Below are 22633 nucleotides of genomic sequence, written 5' to 3'. Positions count from 1 at the left end.
TATAGTTTGTTGTATTGTTTATTTTAATATTGAATATTAATAAGGGGCAGGGGTTATTGGCAAACTCTTCTACGAAACTGTTGCAAAATTATGTGATAATTCAATTGAGACACCATTGTGACATGTTTTTTTTTTTGTAAGCATACTTCAATGACACGCTCTATACTGTAGTGTAGCACCATAGAACATCTCAAAAACACTCATGTTGTTTACATACAGTATTGATGATGACCAATTAACATGTTCACTATTCCGAATAAGGCAGAGAAGCCTGCGTAAAAATCTTTAGTTCTCCTTAAATATGACTTCTGCATGGCTCCCTTTTCCTCCATCTGGACGTGATGTTGATCTGACTGAAGATTACAGACATGACTTAGTCCATCCATTTACTTGGCATACATTTGAGAGGGGTGCTGCATTTGAGTGACATTTGTGTGTGAGGAATACACCACTGAATAATAAATGCATTGTCCATGGAAACAAACGGAAAAAAAACAACCAACCCACCAACAACAATAGTAGCAACAACAATAACAACAACAACATCAACAAAGTAAACAAGGGGATGGTTTAAATGAAAGGTGGTCATATTTGGAAGTAGATCGTTCAACAAAGCCTGAGTGTCACAGCTTGTTTAATTCTTTTTTTTTTGTCCTCTGTCCCCACTGACAAACCCTTTCTTCAGCTCAACAGTGGCGACGGTCTCTTTTGCCCACACTATCTACCCCCTGCACAATTAAAACTTCTTAAGCTGTAAGAAAATAAAGTAGGTTCTGATTTGTATCATATAAAAAAATGTTTCCACAATAAGGATTATGTTTGAAACTTCAGAGGTAAACGTCTAACCTAGCCGAAGAGGAGGTCTCTAGAATCTTTTGTTTACTGCAAAGCAAGAACTGATTGGTTATCGCCAGGGGTAACACATGGTGAACCCCTGTGTGATAATGACATTACAAACCATTTATATTCATTCTCACTTGCATCCACTAAATCTGTCTCCCACAACACGCACTCACTCACACATTTTCACACACACACTCACTCACACATTCTCTCACACACACACACACAAAGTGTTGCACACATTACACTTTACCTGAACTGTGCAGACATTCTCCAAAATCTAAACACTGTATGCAGCATGTACATAGAGAGACGTAAACCACACTGTAAAGAACACATTCCCTCCCACACACTCACGCACGTGCACACTCACGCACGCACGCGCACACACACACACACACACACACACACACACACACACACACACACACACACACAAACACTGAAAAGCATAGTGTAAGATCCAACTGACGCAAAGGCTTGCATTAGATATGGCTTACTGTGACTGTGTAGCTGTGGGTTAGGGTTAAAGCAGAGGCTGCTCAGGGGCCCCCCTCCTTCCCTCACTCAAATCCTGTGACCATTCCGGAGCAGAGGATGGACCGTGTGTGTATACCTATACCTGAGAGACACGAAGAAGCATGCGTACCATTCTGTAGCTTCAACATCTTTTGCAAGTTATGGAAGAAACCTGGGCTGGAAGCGCGTACTCTCTCTCTCTCACACACACACACACACATACACACTCTAGTGCTCCAACAAATACATGTGCTTGCATACATACATTATCCTAGGGTGTATATTTTAAAAGACTGGCGGCACAGAAAGTGGGGGAGCATGTTTTAGTGTGTTTCATCACAGTAAGTGCTAGAAAATATATTGGGGAGTGGGTAGGGTATGATTTGGTATAACTATATTTAAAAAATCAGTCCTAAGCCTATGTTAGGTTTTACAACTACTGGCTTTAACGATTTAACAGGTAGTTTCAAAAACACCGTAAAGTTCTTACTAGTTCACCTGTTGGCACTTCATTGTATAGAGATTTTTAACTTTTTACAGGTATATTCAAGCATGTTTAATCTAAGATTCTTCTAGAAGAAGGGCTAATTTTATGCAGTTACATTTATATACCTATAAGAAAAAGAACATCCATTGAAGTTCCCCAAGTGTTCCATTCAATCCTAAATCCCATATTAAACAAACTGTGACACCCCCCCAAAAAATCTGTAGAAGCTCTAGATTAAAATTTAAAATGTTAAATCTTTAGCATTTCTGAACTTTCTCAATTTCCCCCTGTTCAGAACAATACTACTACAAAAAAAAAAATTAAAACATTAAAAATCAAAATTAAGAGCCATAAAAGTTTACACTGGTCATGCATCTTATAAAATACTCACTTCTCTTGTTCCTTTATGTCTAGATATTTACAGGTTATGTTACACAGGGACTGTACAGAGGCAGAGTCTGTTTGACATCCACTGTTCAGTCAAACCCCTTAGGTGCACTACACCATCCAGAGACACAGGGGCCCTCTGAGCTTTTGGTGAAGATGACAAACAACAGTTTTTTTCTCCATTTGAATAAATAATTATTACTCTTTTAAAAAAAAAAAAAAACAGGAACACCTGATTGAAAGCAGATGATGGAAGATATGGAAGACCCAAGCCAGACAACAGTTACCATGATGTCAGGGGCAGGTGGGTGGGGTAGGTTTAGGGTCATGTGCGGTGTCTGATTCCATGATGGACTAGGCAGCCAGTTCCTTTGTACTCCAGGGTTATTCCCCTTTACCCATGATTCAATTGTGGAAAGCAAAAAAAAATCATGAAACATCTGTGGTCCTGTGGCAATACTGAGCTTCCCCAAAAGAATTAAAACGATTAAAAAAACACCAATTACAGGGCCAGACCAGGGTCAAACAATCGCAGGGGCTCGGTTTGACTGGCTCCCGAGATGCTGAGAGCCCACCCCTTGGTTTATTGTGATTGGGTGCTGGCACCATCTGTCTGGTGATTGGACAGGGTTTTGTGTTGCTTTTGAGTCTGAGGCTTGAGTTGTTGTTGACGCTGCTGATGTGGTTGTTGACGCTGTTGTTGTGGTTGTTGACGGTGCTGCTGTGGTTGTTGTGTGGTGGTCGTGGTGAAGGTACCCTGCTGCTGAATGGGGAAAGCTGCCTGCAGGATGAGCTGAGTGGACTGGTTACTGTGAAGCAGACGGGTCCCCTGCAACACACACACACACACACACACACACACACACACACACACACACACACACACACACACACAAAGAAGGTAAGCTCCAAAAACATACCCTGTCCAAAACGCAAAAAGCCTAGCAGAGATCCAGAGGGATCTGACATTCAGAGAAAAAATAACCTAACATACCATAACGATACTGCAGAGAAAAAGAAAAATGCAAATATAAGATTAACCCGCAAGGCTCACACCACAGCTGATTGAGAGCTCATATGGTAGGAGGTGATTATGCTGAAACACCCCCATTCCCTGACTGAGGGCATATGCCTCTTCCTCTTTCTCGCTCCTCCATCAGCTAACGACTGCTGCCCCCTGCTGTTTACCTGCAAGAACTGCGCCTGCTGCTGCGTCTGCTGTGGGATGCCTGTCTGCGTGACCTGGCCCTGGGAGGCCTGTGTCTGCGAGTCGGCCTGCGGCTGGCCCTGCTGCTGTTGCTGCAGCGTGATGGCCTGAGCCTGGCCCTGCTGCTGGGCGAAGGGGTTGTACATGAACATGGTGGTGGGGACCATCACCGCACCGCACGTCATGGGGGCCGTTACTAGCTTAGTGACCAGCTGTTGACCGGCTGGAAACCTGAGAGAGAGAGAGAGAGAGAGAGAGAGAGAGAGAAACACAGAGGTATGAAGTACAAAGTGATAAAGAGTGAAACAAACAAAGAAACAAAAAAGAAAGAGTAATAGAAAGAGTGCAGGAAAGAAAGAAAAAATGAGAAACCAAGATAAGCATAATTAGTTAGGTTAGGTTGTTAGTGAAGCCACGGGCAACATGGCTTTAACATTACAACCTGATTAAGCATCCCAGCAGTGTGACTGTAGCATCTGCATGATGTGACTAGGACACAGACCCTTTGCCTGCAACTAACCCGTTGTAACTGCCAGCCTAAATGCAAGGACGAGAGTTCGGTATGGCTGACTTAAAACCACTACTGTTTACAATGTGTGTGTGTACCTGTGTGTGTACCTGATCTGTCGGTCCTGGGTGAAGGTGGTGATGGTGGTGCCCTGGGAGCTACTGTGTGCCAGGCTGGTGGCGATGGGCATCACGTTGGCGGGGGCAGGCTGTGAAATCATCATGGTGTTGTACAGCGGAGTGGGCAGAGCACCCTGTGATGCATGCTGAGTCTGAGGGCACACACACACAGGGAGAAGGATGCAGTGTGATGAGGTCATCTGGCCGAGCCAAAGATGACGAGACTAATCACTTAAGAGACATGACTCTTCCTTAAGAGAGGCACGCCTCAATGACATCAGGAATCGATATCCATTATCTTCTACACAATAACATCAGCTTCTTTAATACTTTGACTCCAAGTCACTCTATACTCAAAAGAGTACATTACATAATTCTACTAAAGAGAGACTGCAGAACATGAACAAGAAAAGGCCACTAGTGTACAACACAGCCGGAAACTCCTTTTTCAACCATTTCAACTTTGCTTTAAAACCACAAAAGAAACCTTTCAGGTCAGGACCTTGGATTAGAATGGAGGATTTGACCGTTAGAAACAGGTGCTGGATGAGTGGGTGCCCTTTCCCCCACATCTCTCTCTCATAAACCCCAGCTTTGACTGAACAAATAATGGCTAATGCCCAATAGTCCTTTCTCACAAAAGAAGCATGTCCTCTCAACGACAATAATAATAATAATAACAAAATGACATCCACCTTTCTCCACATGACCTCAGAGTGAGAGTGTGTGTGTGAGTAAGGGACAGGTGTGTGTCTCACCTGTGAGAGGGTGGAGCTCTGCAAGGCCTGCTGCTGGGGGGCTGCCGCCTGCTGCTGCTGCTGCTGCAGCTGCTGATGCTGGGCGAGGGTGGTGTGCTGGCCTGCTCCGGCCACCTGCTCGGAGCTGCTGACGCTCTGCTGGCCCGACTGGATGGTCAGCATACCCGCCTGAGCGCCCGCTCCCAGTACGGCCGTGCCACCCTGGGGCAGCTGTACATTCAGCCCACCGCCCACTGACTGCTGCAGGAACATCTACGGGGGGGTGGGGAGAGGGAGGGAGAGAGAGAATGGGGAGTCGTCACGGTGCTCGCAAGACTCGTATCAGCTGGGTATACTTCTACCATAAATCTATACATATAGAGGTTTCTCAAAATGCTAAATTCGCAATATGAACAAAAGCCTGGGCTTTAACATTAAACCAAATAATTGCTCAAACAGCTTTACAGTTCAACACAAACTCCTCCCTGAACACTTCACTTTTCTAGACCTGGTCAGGAACTTCCTTGTTCTTGCTGGGTTGTTGCAGAGGCAGACAGATCTCAGGTTCAGGAGGTAGGATCTTTGGTTGCATTTGTGTACCTGCGTTCCTGGGCCCTGCACACGCTGCAGCTGTTCCTGGATCTGCCGCAGCTCCACCTGCTGCTTCTGGATGTTGGCCTCGATCATGCGTGTGCGCTGCTCTAGCTGGTCCTTCAGGTGCTGCATGGCATTCAGCTGGGCCGTGAACTGGACACGGCCAGAGGATACAGGAGAAGAGGGTCAGAAGGTGAGAGCCTGTGGCACTGCTTCTCTGTGTAAGCCACTGTTTCTACTGTGTGTCCATGGATGGCCTGACAAGGGTGATGGATTTCTCTAAAACGAACAAGCTCAACGGGGCAAGATGAATAGTGCAGAGCTTTTTTCCATTAGCCTTCAGACGCCTTGTCATATTTAATAAGTTATTCGGCAAACACGTACAGAGCTAGGAAGCCCTTCAGTTATCAAAAAACAGTTCAATAACTTGGGAAAGTAACACCACAAGAATTCTACACTAACGCTATTAGCGTACAACTAGAAACATATAGCACTTCTAATAACTTTGTGCACGTGTGGCCTCACCTGCACATCTGGCTGCACCTGCTGCTGCTGCTGCTGCTGCTGCTGTTGAGGCTGCTGCTGAGGCTGTTGCTGAGGCTGAGGCTGCTGCTGAGGCGGAGGCTGCTGGGGCGGAGGCTGAGGCCCCAGAGTTGACGTGGTGCTCTGAGCTGTGGTCTGGGAGCACATGGACTGCAGGGGGAACACAAGAGGAGACACAAGCACAGGTGTACAGTGGACGCCAACGAGAGATTTCTCAAAGCCATTGCTGATATTCATGTAGGAACACTGAAGATGATTTCCTGGCACTGAATTTTTTTTTGCTACTGAGCTCCCCCTAAAGTCGCCGAGTGTAGCTCACTTTTACACCACTGTCGTGAATGCAAATCGCGCTTCGAGCCCCCCTAATGAACAGTGTACACGTGTATTTGTTGAGAAACCAAAGGATAAGGAACCTGTAAAGATAGCGGCAGAAGCCAAAGAAGCACATCGATTACAAGGTAGTGTACCAAAGTGGGTGATAATCTCAGAGGAAAGGCCCAGGCTCATGTGCCATGCACTGGAGCACAGGAAGCCCTGTCTCGCCCTGAGTGCCTTCGCCCTATTTGAGTGCCTAGTAGTACCCCAGCTAACCTGTCGCCTTGAGTGCCCTCGCCCTATTTGAGTGCCTAGTAGTACCCCAGCTAACCTGTCGCCTTGAGTGCCCTCCCCCTATTTGAGTGCCTAGTAGTACCCCAGCTAACCTGTCGCCTTGAGTGCCCTCCCCCTATTTGAGTGCCTAGTAGTACCCCAGCTAACCTGTCGCCTTGAGTGCCCTCGCCCTATTTGAGTGCCCAGTAGTACCCAAGCTAACCTGTCGCCCTGAGTGCCCTCGCCCTATTTGAGTGCCCAGTAGTACCCAAGCTAACCTGTCGCCCTGAGTGCCCTCGCCCTATTTGAGTGCCCAGTAGTACCCCAGCTAACCTGGTTGCTGATGGAAGAGCGGCGCTGTGAGTTCATCTCGACGGTGGATGGAGCGGCTGGGTGGGGCGATGTACTGGGGTCCACCTGCAGCTTGGAGGGCGTGGCTGCAATGCAAACAGACAAATCACGTAACTAATTAATCATACCAATTAATCCGCTCGTCAGTAGTGTCAAAGAGTATAGAATGATGATGTCCCACCGTCCTTCGGTTAGGGTAAAGCACGCATGAAATCCCCTCTGTCTCAAAATGTGTGTGTGTGGGATTTTGGGGTATATTTAGAAGCACTCACAGCCACAGGTGTTGGTGTCGGAGATGGCAGTGTGGGAGGATTTGCGGGAGCTGCGGGAGGAAGAGGAGGGTGTGCGGCTCCGGCTGAAGCGCTCTAGCGCCTCCTTCAGGCTGGAGGTGTTCAGCTGCGACTCCGAGTCCTGACTCTGCTCAGAGGGAACCAGGAGGAAACACACACATCTGAGTGATCACACCACACCAGCTGACCTGGAGTCAGTTTGTCACGGTCTGTTTAAAGGGAACAGGGGAGTTAGAGGCTGTTTTATGAGGTGAGGTCTCACCTTATCATTGATCTGAGGTGGGGATTCTTCTATGCCCATCCCTCGACGTCTCTCCGCCCTCACCTCAGCATAACTGGAGAATGGGAGAGAGAGAGAGAGAGAGAGAGAAAAAATAGAAAGAGAGACAGAATAATGGAATGAGAACAAAAGAAAATGCAAAACAGTAAGACTTCGTGTCCATGCATGAGCTGACTTGCATGAAATTTCAAGAACGTGTCAATACCATAACACAGAAAACTGTTCCATCAACATAATTTATGTGCACATGGAGCAATTTGTGATCCAAAGCTATTGAATTGATGCAAATTAAAAAGCAAAATGCTTAGCAGAGAAGGATTTCAGTGGTTTTTACAGGCCAATGGGCCTGTTCAGTAACATTCAAATGGTTATTAGTGAGAAGCCAGGCCTTCCTGTCTACAGTCGTATGGATAGGCCTTCAGAACTCCCCCCAGGCAGACCCCAATTATTTCCCCTTCTATTCCCCAAAGTGACCCTCCAGTCAGACTCCTGTGGAAGATATTTTATTTAACTGTTTACATGTTTTTATTCTGTAATCCTATAACTCGTCACAGCCTCTATAAACCAATGCTGCCTACTGTATCATGACATCCAGCTATCTCGGTTTGAATCAAGAAATAGAGCATTGGCATTTAATCAGGGATTCGCCATAAAAACACGACAATCTTTCAGCAATATAATTGCAGTTACTGTCTATTCAGCTGCTGACATCCATTCCGCACATATGGAAGTGATGTAATTAGATATTTCTGAGGGGCCATGTTGCAGACTTTAACTGCTACATTTTACAATGCTGAAAGCCATGATTTAAGCGTGCTATTTCATCAGATGATCTGTGAATCCAATCCTTATTTTGGTTCAGTGTGTTCAATTCTGACTTTTCATTCAACACAACAAAATCCTCCTGTAAGCAGCTGGATGTAACAGGTCATGTCAGTGTGCGTGTGTGTGTGTGTGTGTGTGTGTGTGTGTGTGTGTGCTTCTCCAGTCTCACCTGACGACTGTGTGCACGCAGACGATGAACTCTGGCCTGGAGTTCCACTGGTGGTAGGTGATATAGTACTGAGTCTGCAGCCAGATCCACTGCTGCCCTTTGGTCAGGAAGCGGTAATGGCATGACTTCCCCTTCCCATACTGCATCACTGAGAGACGGCAGGAGAAACAGATACAAAAAGAGAGATAAGGAGAAGAGAGTGTGAAAAGCAAGATAAGAGACATTTTGACAATCAGATCAGATAATGCTTGAGGTAACTTGAAGGAGACCATCTCAGATGCCATTCCAGAACCTTCCTCAGGGGCACGGCCCTGGTCCCTCTGTGTGTGTTCATGTGAGACGTGCATCTATGAGAGCTAAGATTAGCAGCGATAGCTTCACTCACAGTGCTCATGGCATTTGGCTAGCGCCTCCAGGTCATCCACATGGTAGTAATCATAGCCCGACGTCCCCAACACCTCAAATGGGAGATACCCTATGATTGGAGGCGCCCTGACACACAAACACAAAAAAATTATTATCAACACTACCAACACAAATGCATAAAACAGAACACACACATCTTCATCCATGTATTCATCTGAAGCAAGCACACCTGTGATCCAGGAAGAGAAACTTCCACTCCAGGCTGTGTCTGGAGGTGAATTCTTCATTAGGCTCTTCCACTAAGCACATCTCCTAATTAACCAACACAAGCAATGATCAGATGGTTAGAGAGTTCAGCACACGCGTTAGACAAAACACATCTTATCTAAGGACAGAAGAAACAAAACCCCAAGACAAACAAAAAAGATACCATTACAGAACGCCATGATTCCTGTGACCTTTGGAAAGTGAGCTCTTTTTAATGCAAAGTCAATATTTGTCCAGCCTATCCGGACTTCACCGAGACAGGCGAACCAGGCTGGGCAACTGACCTTGATGAACTGCGGCTTGACCAACTTCACGGTTGCTATGAAACACACTTGGTCGTCGAAGGCTGGTCGCAGTGCCCGCTGCAGCACGCCCTCCAAGCCGTTCCTGGTCACCAGAGAAGCTGAGAGGGGAAGACAGAGTGGAGATGGAGGAGTGAGTGGCAGATCCCTGAACCCCCTGTGCAGTAGCTTTACAATACAGCCTGCCAGTCAGCCAGGAGTAACGAGAGTTTCAACCAATCAATCCCTCTCGAGAACCAAAGTGACTGATGTGTCATGTGACTGTATGTATGTGTGTGTGTGATTGAGAGTGAGAGTGAGAGTGAGAGTTTGTGTGTGAGAGAGAGGCAGATAGACACCCAACTTTTTAAGATGAATTCTGACCGTTCGAATAGGGAATCCTGAGCAGAAAGGCTTGAAATGCGCATCAAATCTTTCAAGTCAAATAGGAAATGAATTCGCTAGAGGGGGGTGGATTAACTCCTAATTTAGATAGGGTATAATGCGACAAACAGCCATAGTAAGACATCACTGTTATGGATATCAAAAGCCAATGTACCTAAATGTCTAAATATCTGTGGATATGCTATATGCTAATAGAAAATAATAACAACAACAACAATTAAATAACATGTTAACAAGAACACAACACATAAACCACAACAAACAAAGAAAGCCTTACGGTTACCAGTATGCAGAGACTTAAAGCTGCCGATGAACTTGACGTATTCGTAGACCTGGGTCTCCTTGGGGTCCATGTTGCCCCTCAGCACATGACAGCAGAACTCTAGCTGATTCTTGGCTGTGGAATGACCAGACCAGCACTCAATCACACACAATCAACAGTTTATGAGTAATACCAGACATATACTAGAGATGCATTTCTGTAAGAAAATGTGAATGTGATTGCGCTGCCTAAGCAGTCAGTCATTGCACACCATTACCTATGCAATTACATAGATTTTAACACTTCGCCCTACGAAAGAAAGGTTTGACTACCTTCCACCTGTTGGATTAGCAATAAAGATCATCTAACAAGGCACAGGGCAGCGGTTATCGGACACCAATGACACCCTGACATTCTGGCATAGGCAGACCACACACACTCTGCTACTAAAATATGAATCAGTCAATGTGCAAAATGAGTTGATGGTGTCTATTCATTCTGTACAATGCACCTTATTGAGATCTAGGAAGAATTCAACCACTTTGTTCCTCTGAAGAACGTCTGTTGTCTTTACCTTCTCTCCACAGCAAGGGATGGTAATCAAGACTGTTTTTATTAGTGGTACGTCGGTGGTGGAATGACCTACCTAGTGCTAAGCAAACAAGTGACAGCCATGGTAGCCTACATTGAAGGAGTATCATAAAGTTTAAAGTAGGGCTGTCAGCGTTAACGCGTTAATCTATGCGATTAATGCGGCCGCGATTAACGCGATAAAATATTTTAACGCAATTAACGCAACTTAAAAAAAAAAAAAAAAAAATTTGAATGCCTTTATTTGGATAGTTATGAATTTATGACAGGAAGCGATGCGGAGAATAGGTGGGGAGAGGATTGGGAAATTACATCAGGCCAGACTTGAACCTGTGTCCCCTCGGGCAATGTAAGTAGGGGGCTTGGCCTACCAATAGCCCCCCTTGTTCAAAGTGGGGAATGACAGAAAAAGTTTGAGAACCACTGCTGTAGTTGAAGATGGAGAGAGCTGAGGGATTGTTAGGCGGAAAGTTTCTGTTTAATAGGCAAAATTACAGAACAATCGACAAAACTAAAGTTGTATGTAGCATTTGTGAAATTGAATTTAGCTATCACAGAAGCAGCTCGTCTTTAAGTTATCACCTTAATGCAAAGCACCCGACAGAAAGCAGTCCCAGGTTAGATGGTCGCCAACCCACACTCTACGACTTCTCTAGTAAAATAACTAGACCAGTCCGTGAAAAGGTTACCAACGCTTTAGCAGTTTGGGTTGCCGGTGACTGTCGGACCATCAACATAGTTAAGGACGTTGGGCTGACTGAGGTGATTCGAATTGCTTCAGGAGACAACTCTTATGATTTACCGTCGAGGGGCACCATTGTGTCTCGCATACATTCCTTTTATGACGGCGAGAGAGCACGAAAAATTCAGCTCCTCGAGCAAGCTGCCACCGTCACCCTTACTGGTGATCACTGGACATCAGTCAGCAATGACAATTACCTGGGTGTCACAGCTCATTTGATTGACAATGTATGGAAATTGAGATATTTTTCATTGGAAGTAAAAAAAAAAAAAACAGACAAACAAACTTTTAATCGCGATTAATCTAGATTAATGAATTTCAAAATGTGAGATTAATTAGTTAATTTTTTTTTATCTATTGACAGCTCTAGTTTAAAGACTTAAGTACATCAGAATGACGGATGAGAAGAGTTGTTACAAGCCTTACAATTTAATATTATTATTAGATATTAGCCTATTATTGTTTATTGTATATGATATACAATACTGTTATACACACTTTGTTGTATTATGCATGATACTTTGGTTGTTGTCCATATTGGTTTCTTTGTTTTGTAGGTTACTTTGAACAAAAGTACTGGTGTGTTGTAGATTTTGCTGAAGACAAACTATATGTGTATATAGAAGGATGGAAATTAATTCAACTGGCACAATCTCTCCTTACATTTACATTTACATTTACATTTAGTCATTTAGCAGACGCTTTTGTCCAAAGCGACGTACAAGGGAGAGAATATTCAAGCTACGAGCAATAGAACCTGGTGTAACAATAAATAAATACTACTTTACATAAGAAATATAACAAAATGAAATAAAAAAGAAAGAAAGAAGTGCAGAAATGTAACTGCTGTAATTGCAAGTTACTAGTCGAAGTGCCAGTTAGGACGGGAAGTGCTCTCTGAAGAGTTGGGTCTTCAAAAGCTTCTTAAAGGTAGAGAGGGACGCCCCTGCTCTGGTAGTGCTGGGTAGTTCATTCCACCAACGTGGAACTACAAATGAGAATAGTCTGGATTGCAGTACTTGCACAGACGGCAGTGCCAAACGACGCTCACTAGAAGAGCGCAGCATCCTGGGTGTAACATTTGCCCTTACAAGAGCATTTAGGTAGGTGGGAGCAGAACCATCAAGCACTCTGTAGGCAAGCATAAGTGACTTGAACTTAATGCGAGCAGCTACAGGCAGCCAGTGGAGGTCAATAAGAAGTGGGGTGACGTGTGCCCTCTTCGGTTGGTTGAACACCAGACGCGCAGCCGCGTTCTGGATCATTTGTAGTGGTTTCACCACGCAAGCCGGCAGGCCCGTTAGGAGGGCGTTGCAGTAATCAAGGCGGGAATTCACCAAGGTTTGCACCAGCAGCTGGGTGGCATACTAGGTTAGGTACGGCCTGATTTTGCGGATGTTGAATAGCGCAAAGCGGCAGGACCTAGAGACAGAGGCTTGTAATGAGTTGACATGAGCTGACTAACATTACTGTAATTGACAACATTGGAAATTCAAAACTGATTTGGGCTGAAAACCATCTCCCTTCGCTCTCTTGAAGTTCATATTCTTACCTCTACACATTTACACTGCAGTAGACTTCATATCTGTGGTATTTTACAAAAATTTAGGTTCTCAATTATGCTTATATCACACAGGGTAAATTCAGTATGCATGTGATAAATGATTTAGGTTTGCATGTACAGTTACTCTAAATGTGTATAGTAAAAGGCATGCGTTTTCAAACATTGGAAGTATCAGTTTTTCTGTATGGAATATGTTCACATGGTATGCAAGTCATATTGCTTAAAAAAATGGCCCTAAAGTGTACATACTCCTATTGCTTAAAATTGTCATGCACTGGAATATAAGTTAATTTAGCGATCCATGTCACAATAGCCTGAAGACGCGGCTTTAACATATCTAACAGCAGAGGCATAGTTTGCTGTTAGAGGTCATACCATGCTAATGTTACAGCTTGAGCTGTTCAAAGCTAGGGGAGGCAATGCACTTCAGAAGCATTTTTGTTATACTTATTGAAATCATCTTTAAATTCCAACAGCAATGAATAAATGAAATGCTCTGAAAAAAAAAAAAACATCTTTTGTCTGTGGCAGTTAGTGGGCTGTTAAAACATTTCATTCTGCTAGAACTACCTACTTGTCTACACACCTGCACGCATTCTGCCTGTGCACTCACGGCACAAGACTGGAGCCTTCCTCAAGGTTAGGCAGACATATTGCTAAAATTAGCAAGCTAGTTGCACAAGAATGTCAGAGGGCAGGCTGTACTGGGAAGCCGTGCTGTGCGTTCAGCAGTTACTGTGGCCAAGCATCGTGTAGAGTAGACTTGGAAGATCGGTGTCTGTACCTCAGTGTAGGGATACCATTTTCTGTAGCCCACCGAATGACGAGGCTGCAACCAGAGCCTCGATGAATATAGGCCACCGCCCGGAAGAGGTAGAGAACCATCACTGAGAGTGGTAATGGTGGAGAACAACCGAAAGACCTCCATGGTTAACAAACACAAACTCTGTGACACAAACTCTTAGAAGCACAGTCCGATATATGGGTAACGGGAGTTGCGCAGGCACAGGCACCCAACATGCCCCCTCCTCTAAGTCTGGCTGCCAGCTGACCAATTACTCAGCCACCGAAGTCCGTGGGCAGCAAAGGAGATAAGGACGAGGGGGCCAGGAGCCAAGCTTGACAGTTCAGTAAAAGCACCCACCACAAGGACAGGAAGCCAGGCAGGTGTTGGTTTGTAAATTATATTGTGGCAGTTCGCATAACGAGCTATAACCTAGCTCTTCCACCCAACGCAGCCCCAACAGATCAGGAGATAACGATGGCGACAACTGAGAGAGTTGAAGGGCCTGAAAAGTGGCACCATGGTTGCTCTATTTCTGTTGGTTTGTTTTGGGGGGGGATTTTTATTCCATTTTTTTTGTTATTGTCGAACCGTCCGTAGCCACAGGCAGTGCGTGTAGTGTTTTGGAGGAGCTGTGGCCTAAAGGTTAGAGAAGCAGGCTTGTTACCGAAAGGTTGCCGGTTTGATCCCCTCGACTGGCAGGAAAAAAAGTGGGCGAGAGGAGTAAATGAACAGAGATTCTCCCGCCCTCAACATCCACAGCCCTTGAGCAAGGCACCTAACCCCCAACTGGTCCCCCAGCACGTGCTCCTGCCCACTGCTCCCGCTGTGTGTGTGTGCGCGCTCACTGTTCCTAAGAATAGTTTGGGTCAAATACAGGTTGAATTTCACTGTTTACTGTTCCTACTGTGTGTGTGTGTGTGACTTGAACTTGAACAAAAAAATGTAATTCTTATGTAGCTACCTGATGTATTAGCTCAACGCTAACATTAGCTTTGCTGTGTAAGCTACTACAGTATGAAGCTATGTTTACACGTACCCTGTGTGTAATCTATCTGTTTGTGGGTGTCTGCATTGTAGTTGTGAGCAATTGTTGTTGTGAGCAATTGTTCAGTGTTTCCCCTACCGTTATATTAGGGGGGCGCCCCGCCCCCCCCAACGGCACCCCCCGCCCCCCCTGGAAGGTCAAGTTAATTTTGTTCAATTTTATTTTCTATAAAGCGCCAGATCACAACGGAAGTAATTTAAGGTTACCTTTCCTATAGAACAGGTCTATAGCTTGTTCTTTTATTAAACAAAATAAATAGCCTTATGTTATTTATCTTATTTACACGACGGCATGTCATTTCTGTCTCTACATGGTCGCGCGTTTACAATTCTCTGCTCTCTGTATCGCGCATGGCGGAGTTCCGCTGCGATGCGCACAAACACACACACACACACAGACACGTGCGCGCACACACAGGTGAGCACGCTCTCACCAGCGGACAGAATTGGGCTTAAGAATCAGTGCACAGCCACGGACACTTTTAAGCTTTAAAAAACTAATTTCCAGGCGTTCATGAATCCGACAATGAGGCCCAATGAGAATGGCTACAACAGACGTGGAAACAGAATGTCCGCACCGAAAATTTAGAAATAGATCTGGCTTCCATTTTTTATCATTTTCCGCGAGTTGTGCGTGGCCCTTTTTACATAGAGTCTGTTAATAAATCTATGAAATGTAACGAAAATTATTTATTTTGCTGTGAATAATGAAGGAAGCAATAAATCCGATTATTTGCCAAACCCTCAAGAGCTGTTGCCATGGAGATTTAACTTTACTTTCTGTTTGAAGACAAGGTAGCAGCTAGTGTTGAAGAATGGATGACTTGAAATTGGACGACTTTAAATTAATATATGAAATTGAACATCAACACCTATACGGATAAAATAAATAAACAAGGATAGCAAAACAGATTGATAAGCAATGAGAACGGCAGAAACACAGGCAGGACGTCGTCAGATGACAAGACAGATCATAGTGACAGGCTGTTTTTTTTCCGTCATATGAAGGTTGAGACATGTATCCTATAACATTTTATTCAGTCTTACTGGTCCTTTTGTAATGCCAACATGTGCACTTTGTCGTGGATAAGCAAAGCCTATTTTGCTAAATGTTTGTAGTCCTGGTAATCTTTTGTTTGGCATATTGGTGAGGTTATTAAGAGGACCATTTCTCCATCGTTTTGTTCTTGATGAATTAATGTTTGTTTATTAATCAGTTATTTTTCAACAAATAACTCAATTATGATTACAAAGAGGACAATTCACAACTTTCATCGCAACTTTTTGGAAAAGCTCCTGCGAAATCAGGAATTTTAGGCCGCAAATATCTCAAAAAATGTTCTTCCAGAAGCCCAGAAAGATACACCACTGCAGCGACAAAAGCTGCACACTTTGTGGATAATTGTCATAAAAAGAAATGTTCCGATGTTTAGTTCAATGTACAGTTAAAATAATTGTTCAGTTGTTATATTGACTGCTGTCAATAAAAGAAACACATGAACACCATGATTCCTTTAAGCGTTTGTGTCGTGAAGCCACGCCCCACGCCGCACCCCCCCCCCCAAAGCTGTAAACCTAGGGGAAACACTGTTGTTGTTATGTTATTTTATACTGGCTTTAAATAGGACGTTTCACAAATGTGGTGATGTAGCTTATTTGTTCGTTTTTGTAGTTGTGAGAATGAGAGAGACATGAGGTACCTGGATATGATTACCAATGACAACGATTCGCCCACCGCTGAACAAACCGAAATGACCATGAAATCCAAATGAAATTTCATATCTGGCTTGTGCTGTAACAATTATGCAAAATATGGGTAGAATAGACAGTCTTTGCAAGCTACATTAGCACTGCTTATTATGGCGTGCAGGCAAGGATGCAAAATGGCCGTCACATTCGCCTACTAGGTGACTTGAATGAACACAAGCAATCTGAAATACAGGGTTTAATCAATCCGCAGGTGTACTGATATCTTTATCTAATCATTAAAGCTGCAATGAAGCCATTTCGCTGAGTGACCGCCAATTCCAACTCTCATCTCGAGCTTGGGTTTATTGCAAACCCAGCTGCCGCTGGGCAAACGACAATACTTAAACATCAATGGTTAGTAATGTAACTAGCAATTCACCAAATTCCACCAGTCCTAGAGCACTCAAGACCATGGCATAAATCCAACTTTCCACAAATGCAAAGCCTTGGCGAAACACTAGAGACCTAAAACTTTCCCCCATTCATTTTCAACACCGGCATCATCCTGACAGACACTACAGACCATGCATTGCCCCCTATACTTTACACTTATAAAATTAAGATGTGTAGTCTTTCTCTTTCTCCGCATCCTGAAATCTTCCTGCTGATTATGCACCGCAACCAGCAGTAAGCACTGCAGTGTGATCTCATAAGAAAACCAGACACCCTAAAGAAACTGGCTGGCTCAGCAGGCCACTGCAGAAACAAGTGCATCAACTTCATTGAGCCATCCTCAATATATTGTGGAAACTATTCTGTTCTCCATGTCAACAGTTTGCCCATTTCATTTTGTGTTACCGCTACTGAATTTCACACAATTGTCGTAATAATTTAATTTTCATACTGTAACACCAGAAAGTGGAGTGCAAAACATTGATATTCTGAAAGGGCTCTGCTGCTAAGCTGCTGCTGAGTGTGTTGCTTAAAGTTGCATCACACTCCTCAGGGAACTAAAGCAATCCTTTTAGAACACATAAAGACATTCAGCAGCAGGACCAAGGTGGCTGTTAGGTAGGCGGGGACAAGGCAGGAGCAGTGGTGGGGGCGAGGCACTTACTCTTGAGGTACTCTAGGCTCAGGTTTTCCCCTTCGGGATGGGAAGAGAGGGCTTTGTACACCTCGGAGTGTTCCCCTTCGGGAAGGAAGTTCAGGAGGTTCTGGTCCACCAGGTCAGACTGCCATCATAGAAACATGTACATTTACATTTATTTACTTCAATAATGACCACGTTTGTAAACCTCATTATCTGGGGTCATTATACAACCAGACTATTATATTACTCAGTTCATATTTAATTTGTTTTTGGTTTTATGACAGGCGCTTTTAAGGCAGAGTCAATTTTACAAATGATTGTGGAAGACACAAACACACCCACACAACTTTAATACTTTAATACTCACAGGCAGGTGTTCCAATAAGGAAGTAACACTCTCAGACACATAAATGATATTTCCGTCTGTCATTATTGCTAGGAAAAATCCATCCAGAGCCTGAAACAAAAGTGACGTTTTGATTTTCAACTTAAGCAACAAACAGTTAGCAAACAGTCTCTCTTTGCAGGAAAGCTTTTAGACATTATCGTTGTGCAACTGGAAAACACCCCATCCTTTGACAAAAATGGAAGTAAACAGCACCATGGCCACAGCCTCCTCACCTCCAGCATGAGTTGTGTAAACTCCTCGTTGCTGAGGAACTGCGGCTTCCAGTCCTGACGAATCTCGCTTGACTCAGACTGAGCTGCAATTTCTGTCTCACACACACACACACAAACACATTAACACACACACACACAAACACATACAAACAAACTCCTCTGAATATCTTAGAACCTGCTAAGAACTCAAATGACTTTTTGAAGTCACAGACACCTCTATACTACATCCTTTTTATAACAGGCAATTTCTTCTTAAATGGTCAACAGTGGCAATGAGGTTCTATGCAGTCCTTGCCCTGATGCAAGACTTCAAATAAGTATTCATAACACATACAGAACATTTCATTTAAATGTCCTCTTATAACTCATTTATAAACTATGTTTACATGTTGGTTACGAGTATGTGTTTGAGCCTAGGCTACAGGCCTCTGCTGCTTCCATTAAGCACTTTTATCAGGTCTTTTATCAAGGTCAAGAACACAGAGTTTAATGTTGTGAATATAACTTTAATGAGCACAGCAGCAAGTTTTATCTGAAAATTAAACAACTTTCAGTAATGTTTCCCATCCTATGCTAACTACAGGAACCTGTCTCAGAGTACCACTTTCTACCCACCATCAAGTGGTTGTTAATGAAAGCAAAGCCTTCCTCACACCCGACCCTACCTTTGTGCTTGCACAGGAAGTCAATGCTTTTCTGTAGGATGGTGGACTTGTCCATCTTGCGCGTGTTGCCTGGCAGCATGCCGCCAAGCTCCTTGATGAGCACATTGAACTGGTCCCTGCGCTTCTTTTCTGACTTGTTTCTGGAAACTCTATGGGGAAGCAGGTGTGTTAGTTATTCTCAAATCCCTCGACTTCGATGAGAGGTTACAGGTTTAATTTTAGATGAACGTGTGACCCTCTCACCGTTTGGCTTTATCCTTCTCATCTTCCTCCAATCCATCAAAAACCTCATCCCTACAAAAAAAAAAACCTTTCCTCAAGCTCTCTATCAATGGCAGCACAATTGCATGCATGTGCAAGGGGTTACAAAAGAAGGGAGAAAGAGGGGTTTCTTTAAGTTCCCCATTGCAGATACATATTGCCACAAATAGCTTATGGGGACGGGTATCCAAATTTCTCTAAAGTCAAATACTAATCCCACCTGAAGAATATTTCTACACATGAAGAGGATATGTGCAGCTGAAAAATGTTAAAAGATGCTCTCTTCACATGTCTGAATGTATTTACAGCACCCACCTGTCAATACTTGTAGTACTTGTCATCTTGGAGTTGCTTCAGGGCTGCCTTAATGGAGGAAGACTCTTTAGACGTGAGGAAGACATTTGGTGCAGTGCCTGTATTGACGCACATGGACATGGACACCCACTTTAAGACATGTCACAGTGACATAAAATATAAGTCTTGGTGTATGTTCTGCTCAGTTCCAATACAGGGAGTTTAAGGGAGTAATATACTGTGGCCCAAAGGTAATGAGGCTGTTTGTAGAAATGTGATTCAGATCTCTCTCTTTCTGTGTGTGTGTGTGTGTGTGTGTGAGGGGGTTTACCACTAGGCAGCTGCAGCGTGTTTGTTTCCTTGTGAGGTCCCACTCCACGTGAAGTTAGGGCTGGTACTTGACTTCAGATAGCGCAGATTACTGCCAAACATTACGGCTTCCTTTCCTTCAATAATGACCACGATTGTTAAACATTAGAGCCTATAACTTTATTTAACCACAGCAAACGTTACAGAAATTACTTGCACAAATAAAGGTTGCTGGAGGAAAAGCCATTCCTGTAACCGATAACAGAATAAGGAGTGTAGTGCAAGATTCATTGCACCCAAATTAAGTTAAAACAATCAAACAAATATAGTATCACAACACACCGCGTTTAGGGACCAATTACAGCAAATGACTCACCAACTCACCAATTAATGTTAACATATGCCAGACCACATCAGCCAATACAGACGCTCACATTCTTGCTTTAACCATTGAGCATCATCTGCCTTTACAAGAGACCTGTGATGGGTGCCTTTCAATTTGATGTCTCGAACGGTGTTCTAAAGATACAGAGAAAGAAGCAAATGTTTAGACCGGATAATTTCCTTACTAACTAGTCAGCTATCATAAACCTAGTTTCTCTGTAAGTTCACACAAAATCAACACAATCTGTAGCAGCAACTTAGCTTCCCAGCTAAATTGGCTAACGCTTGCAATACATGGCAAGTAGATACGCAGTGATATCGACAACACACCGTTTATGTCAAGTAAGATGTAACGTTATGGTGCGTGTGTGTGAATTACCAGGCAGCACCGAAAATGATTTAATAACTGGGTTTACTGAGTTTCAAACTACCCATGTTCGCTAGCTAGCCTGCTAGATCATGTCCCTCACCCAGGACTGAAGCTCGAAGCTGTCACGCATAACGTTACGGTACGTTAACATACAGCGCTTAACATAATGTCTACTCTAAGGGAGTCGCAAATGCATCAAATAGCCTAATATAATAGACCCCCGCAATATTGCTACAATATGTATCTCCCAAATGTATTGGAGCGAGTCATACATTCCGTGGACATAATATCAGCGCATTGACACACATTCGCCCTCGCACTCACGACCTACTCGCATAGACATTCACTGTGCTCGAATGTGGGTCACTAGGCCTTGTCTATCTAGCTTGCGGAAACTCCTAGTCGTCCCTGGTGTTTTCGGTAAGTCCGCGCCCAAATAAATACGTCGAAGGGTTTCATGCTTTTCGCGACTGCTGAATACAAATCTAAGTATACAATAGCTTGTATATATATATATATATATATTACCTTACCTTTCCAATATACCTTCACGTCGTGGATTGTTTTGATCTGGGGCTGCAAGAGCCTTCGACTCAAAACAGTAGGCCCACTTCTCTCTGCATTTTCCAGTCATGCGCAATGGTGTCAGTAGGGCGCACTATTTGGCAAGCGGATGACTCGAGCATACATGTCTCAATACGAACAACAATGTTGGTAAAAAAAAAGACAATACCATAGTCGTTAAACGACCATTCGGAAATATTGAGGGGTTACTTTAAACATGCATTCCACTAGAGATTATAGAAGTAGAATACATGCCCTAAAATGTGTAACGCAACGTCTTGCCGTTACATTACTTAAAGTGAGTAAATTATTCTAAATTCTTAGGATTACACTCTTTTACAATGTAAGGCCCAATTAACCTTTCCAGCACCTCTCAGAATGGGGTGTTACATGCCTTTTTGTAAAACACCATCAAGAAACATGGACCCATGACGGGCCTAAAACATATTGGCCTACATGCTGATATTACATTCCACACACAAACTTTAGTTTTTTTTTATTAAGGCTATTATAACCTGAGAGAGAAAGAGAAGGGATGCACCTGAACAGCTTTTGCACAATGTAGGCTGACCTCTAACCTAACAAATAAATGTACTGGCATTTCAGCTAAGGAAACAGCAGTCCTCTCAAGTGGTAATGAAAATTAAAACTGATAACCTAAGAACATTTGTGACAGAACCAGTACAAATTTCAGAAGCCTTTGCGGATTTTTATAAGACACTTTAAACCAACGCAGGGGTGTCCACTTTTGACAATGAGATAAAAAACTTTCTAGACCAAATCAAGTTAACACGACTATCTGATGATGCAAAGGAAAAGTTGGACTTGCCTATAGTGCCCACAGAACTTCAAGAAGCAATTTCAAACCTTAAAAATAATAAGACCTCAGGCCTGATGGCTATACTAATGAGTTTTTAAAAAAATGTAAAGATGTATTATCCCCCCTCTTATTACAAGCATATAACTATGTTGAAAACAAAGAAGCTTGCCCCATCGTGGAGAGATGCTATTATCACTGTCATACCCAAAGAGGGTAGAGATCCCACTGATTCCCTCCTTTATGGAGATCTGATGGTAGGAGAAGAACATACAATTTCATTGTATGCAGATGATGTACTTTTGTAATTCCATCATCCATCATGAATCCATAATGTTCCATACCTGCTTTTAAAAACAGGGTCAAATTATTTGGGTACTACTCAGGCTATAAAATAAATGTTAATAAAACAGAAGCACTGGATATTGACAATCTTATTTTAAAAAGAAAAGAAAAAAGATCACTGTGAATTTGGCTGGCCACCCGAGGGTATTAAATACCTTAGTATTTACGGAACATGTGACATGTGTTGTGGCTGTCACAACCAGTTGTGTATTGTTGTTGTATCCTGCTGCTCAGGATCTATAGTTGGGCGGTTGTTATATAGAATAGGTTAGGTTGTAGCCTAGAGTATGAGTACTTGCAAGTGAGAGGATTAGCCGCTGTGGGAAGTTCCCAGCCAATAGTAAATCCTTGTAAAATCCTCAAAATAAAAATAAAACTACATTCTGCACTATTACTCTGGTGCTCTGCAGTGCAGCCTGTCACAAAGCAGAGAACACCAGGAGTGAAGCTCGCCTAGAGCGCCAA

At 43.5% G+C, this 22633-nt stretch overlaps 1 protein-coding gene across 8 annotated transcripts; it reads right to left on the bottom strand.

Annotated features, from left to right (window-relative positions):
• Positions 1 to 5: 5 nt before the first annotated feature.
• Positions 6 to 21107, bottom strand: clockb (clock circadian regulator b). 8 transcript variants are annotated; one of them, XM_031559214.1, is made up of 23 exons: positions 20971 to 21107; positions 20073 to 20207; positions 19711 to 19825; positions 19401 to 19498; positions 19068 to 19118; positions 18825 to 18973; positions 18160 to 18251; positions 17906 to 17995; positions 17563 to 17680; positions 10044 to 10163; positions 9365 to 9483; positions 9043 to 9125; positions 8833 to 8939; positions 8448 to 8595; positions 7436 to 7508; positions 7156 to 7300; positions 6866 to 6969; positions 5927 to 6094; positions 5408 to 5554; positions 4829 to 5080; positions 4062 to 4222; positions 3425 to 3674; positions 6 to 3065 (listed from the first exon to the last, which is right to left on the bottom strand). In XM_031559214.1, exons 4-23 carry the CDS (start codon positions 19424 to 19426, stop codon positions 2820 to 2822), a joined length of 2649 nt encoding a protein of 882 aa, XP_031415074.1. In that variant the 5' UTR covers positions 19427 to 19498; positions 19711 to 19825; positions 20073 to 20207; positions 20971 to 21107; the 3' UTR covers positions 6 to 2819. The 8 variants fall into 8 exon arrangements, with proteins under 8 accessions (XP_031415074.1, XP_031415072.1, XP_031415075.1 ...); XM_031559212.1 differs by having other exon boundaries at positions 20976 to 21107; XM_031559215.1 differs by having other exon boundaries at positions 10050 to 10163; positions 20976 to 21107.
• Between the last annotated feature and the right edge of the window lie 1526 nt (positions 21108 to 22633).

Source organism: Clupea harengus, chromosome 22 (genome assembly GCF_900700415.2).
Source record: "Clupea harengus chromosome 22, Ch_v2.0.2, whole genome shotgun sequence".
Lineage (NCBI taxonomy): Eukaryota > Metazoa > Chordata > Actinopteri > Clupeiformes > Clupeidae > Clupea > Clupea harengus.
This window is presented reverse-complemented; position numbering and strand designations above follow the sequence as displayed.

Bases quoted from the DNA above. Each gene is read 5' to 3' on its own strand.
- clockb (XM_031559209.1), bottom strand. From the start codon at position 19,177: ATGCATGCAATTGTGCTGCCATTGATAGAGAGCTTGAGGAAAGGTTTT. The intron at 10,164-17,562 runs GTAAGTGCCTCG...GTCATTCCACAG, and splicing joins GAGCCTAGAGTACCTCAAGA to CCAAGAATCAGCTAGAGTTC. The intron at 7,301-7,435 runs GTGAGACCTCAC...CCCTCTGAGCAG, and splicing joins CACCTCAGATCAATGATAAG to AGTCAGGACTCGGAGTCGCA.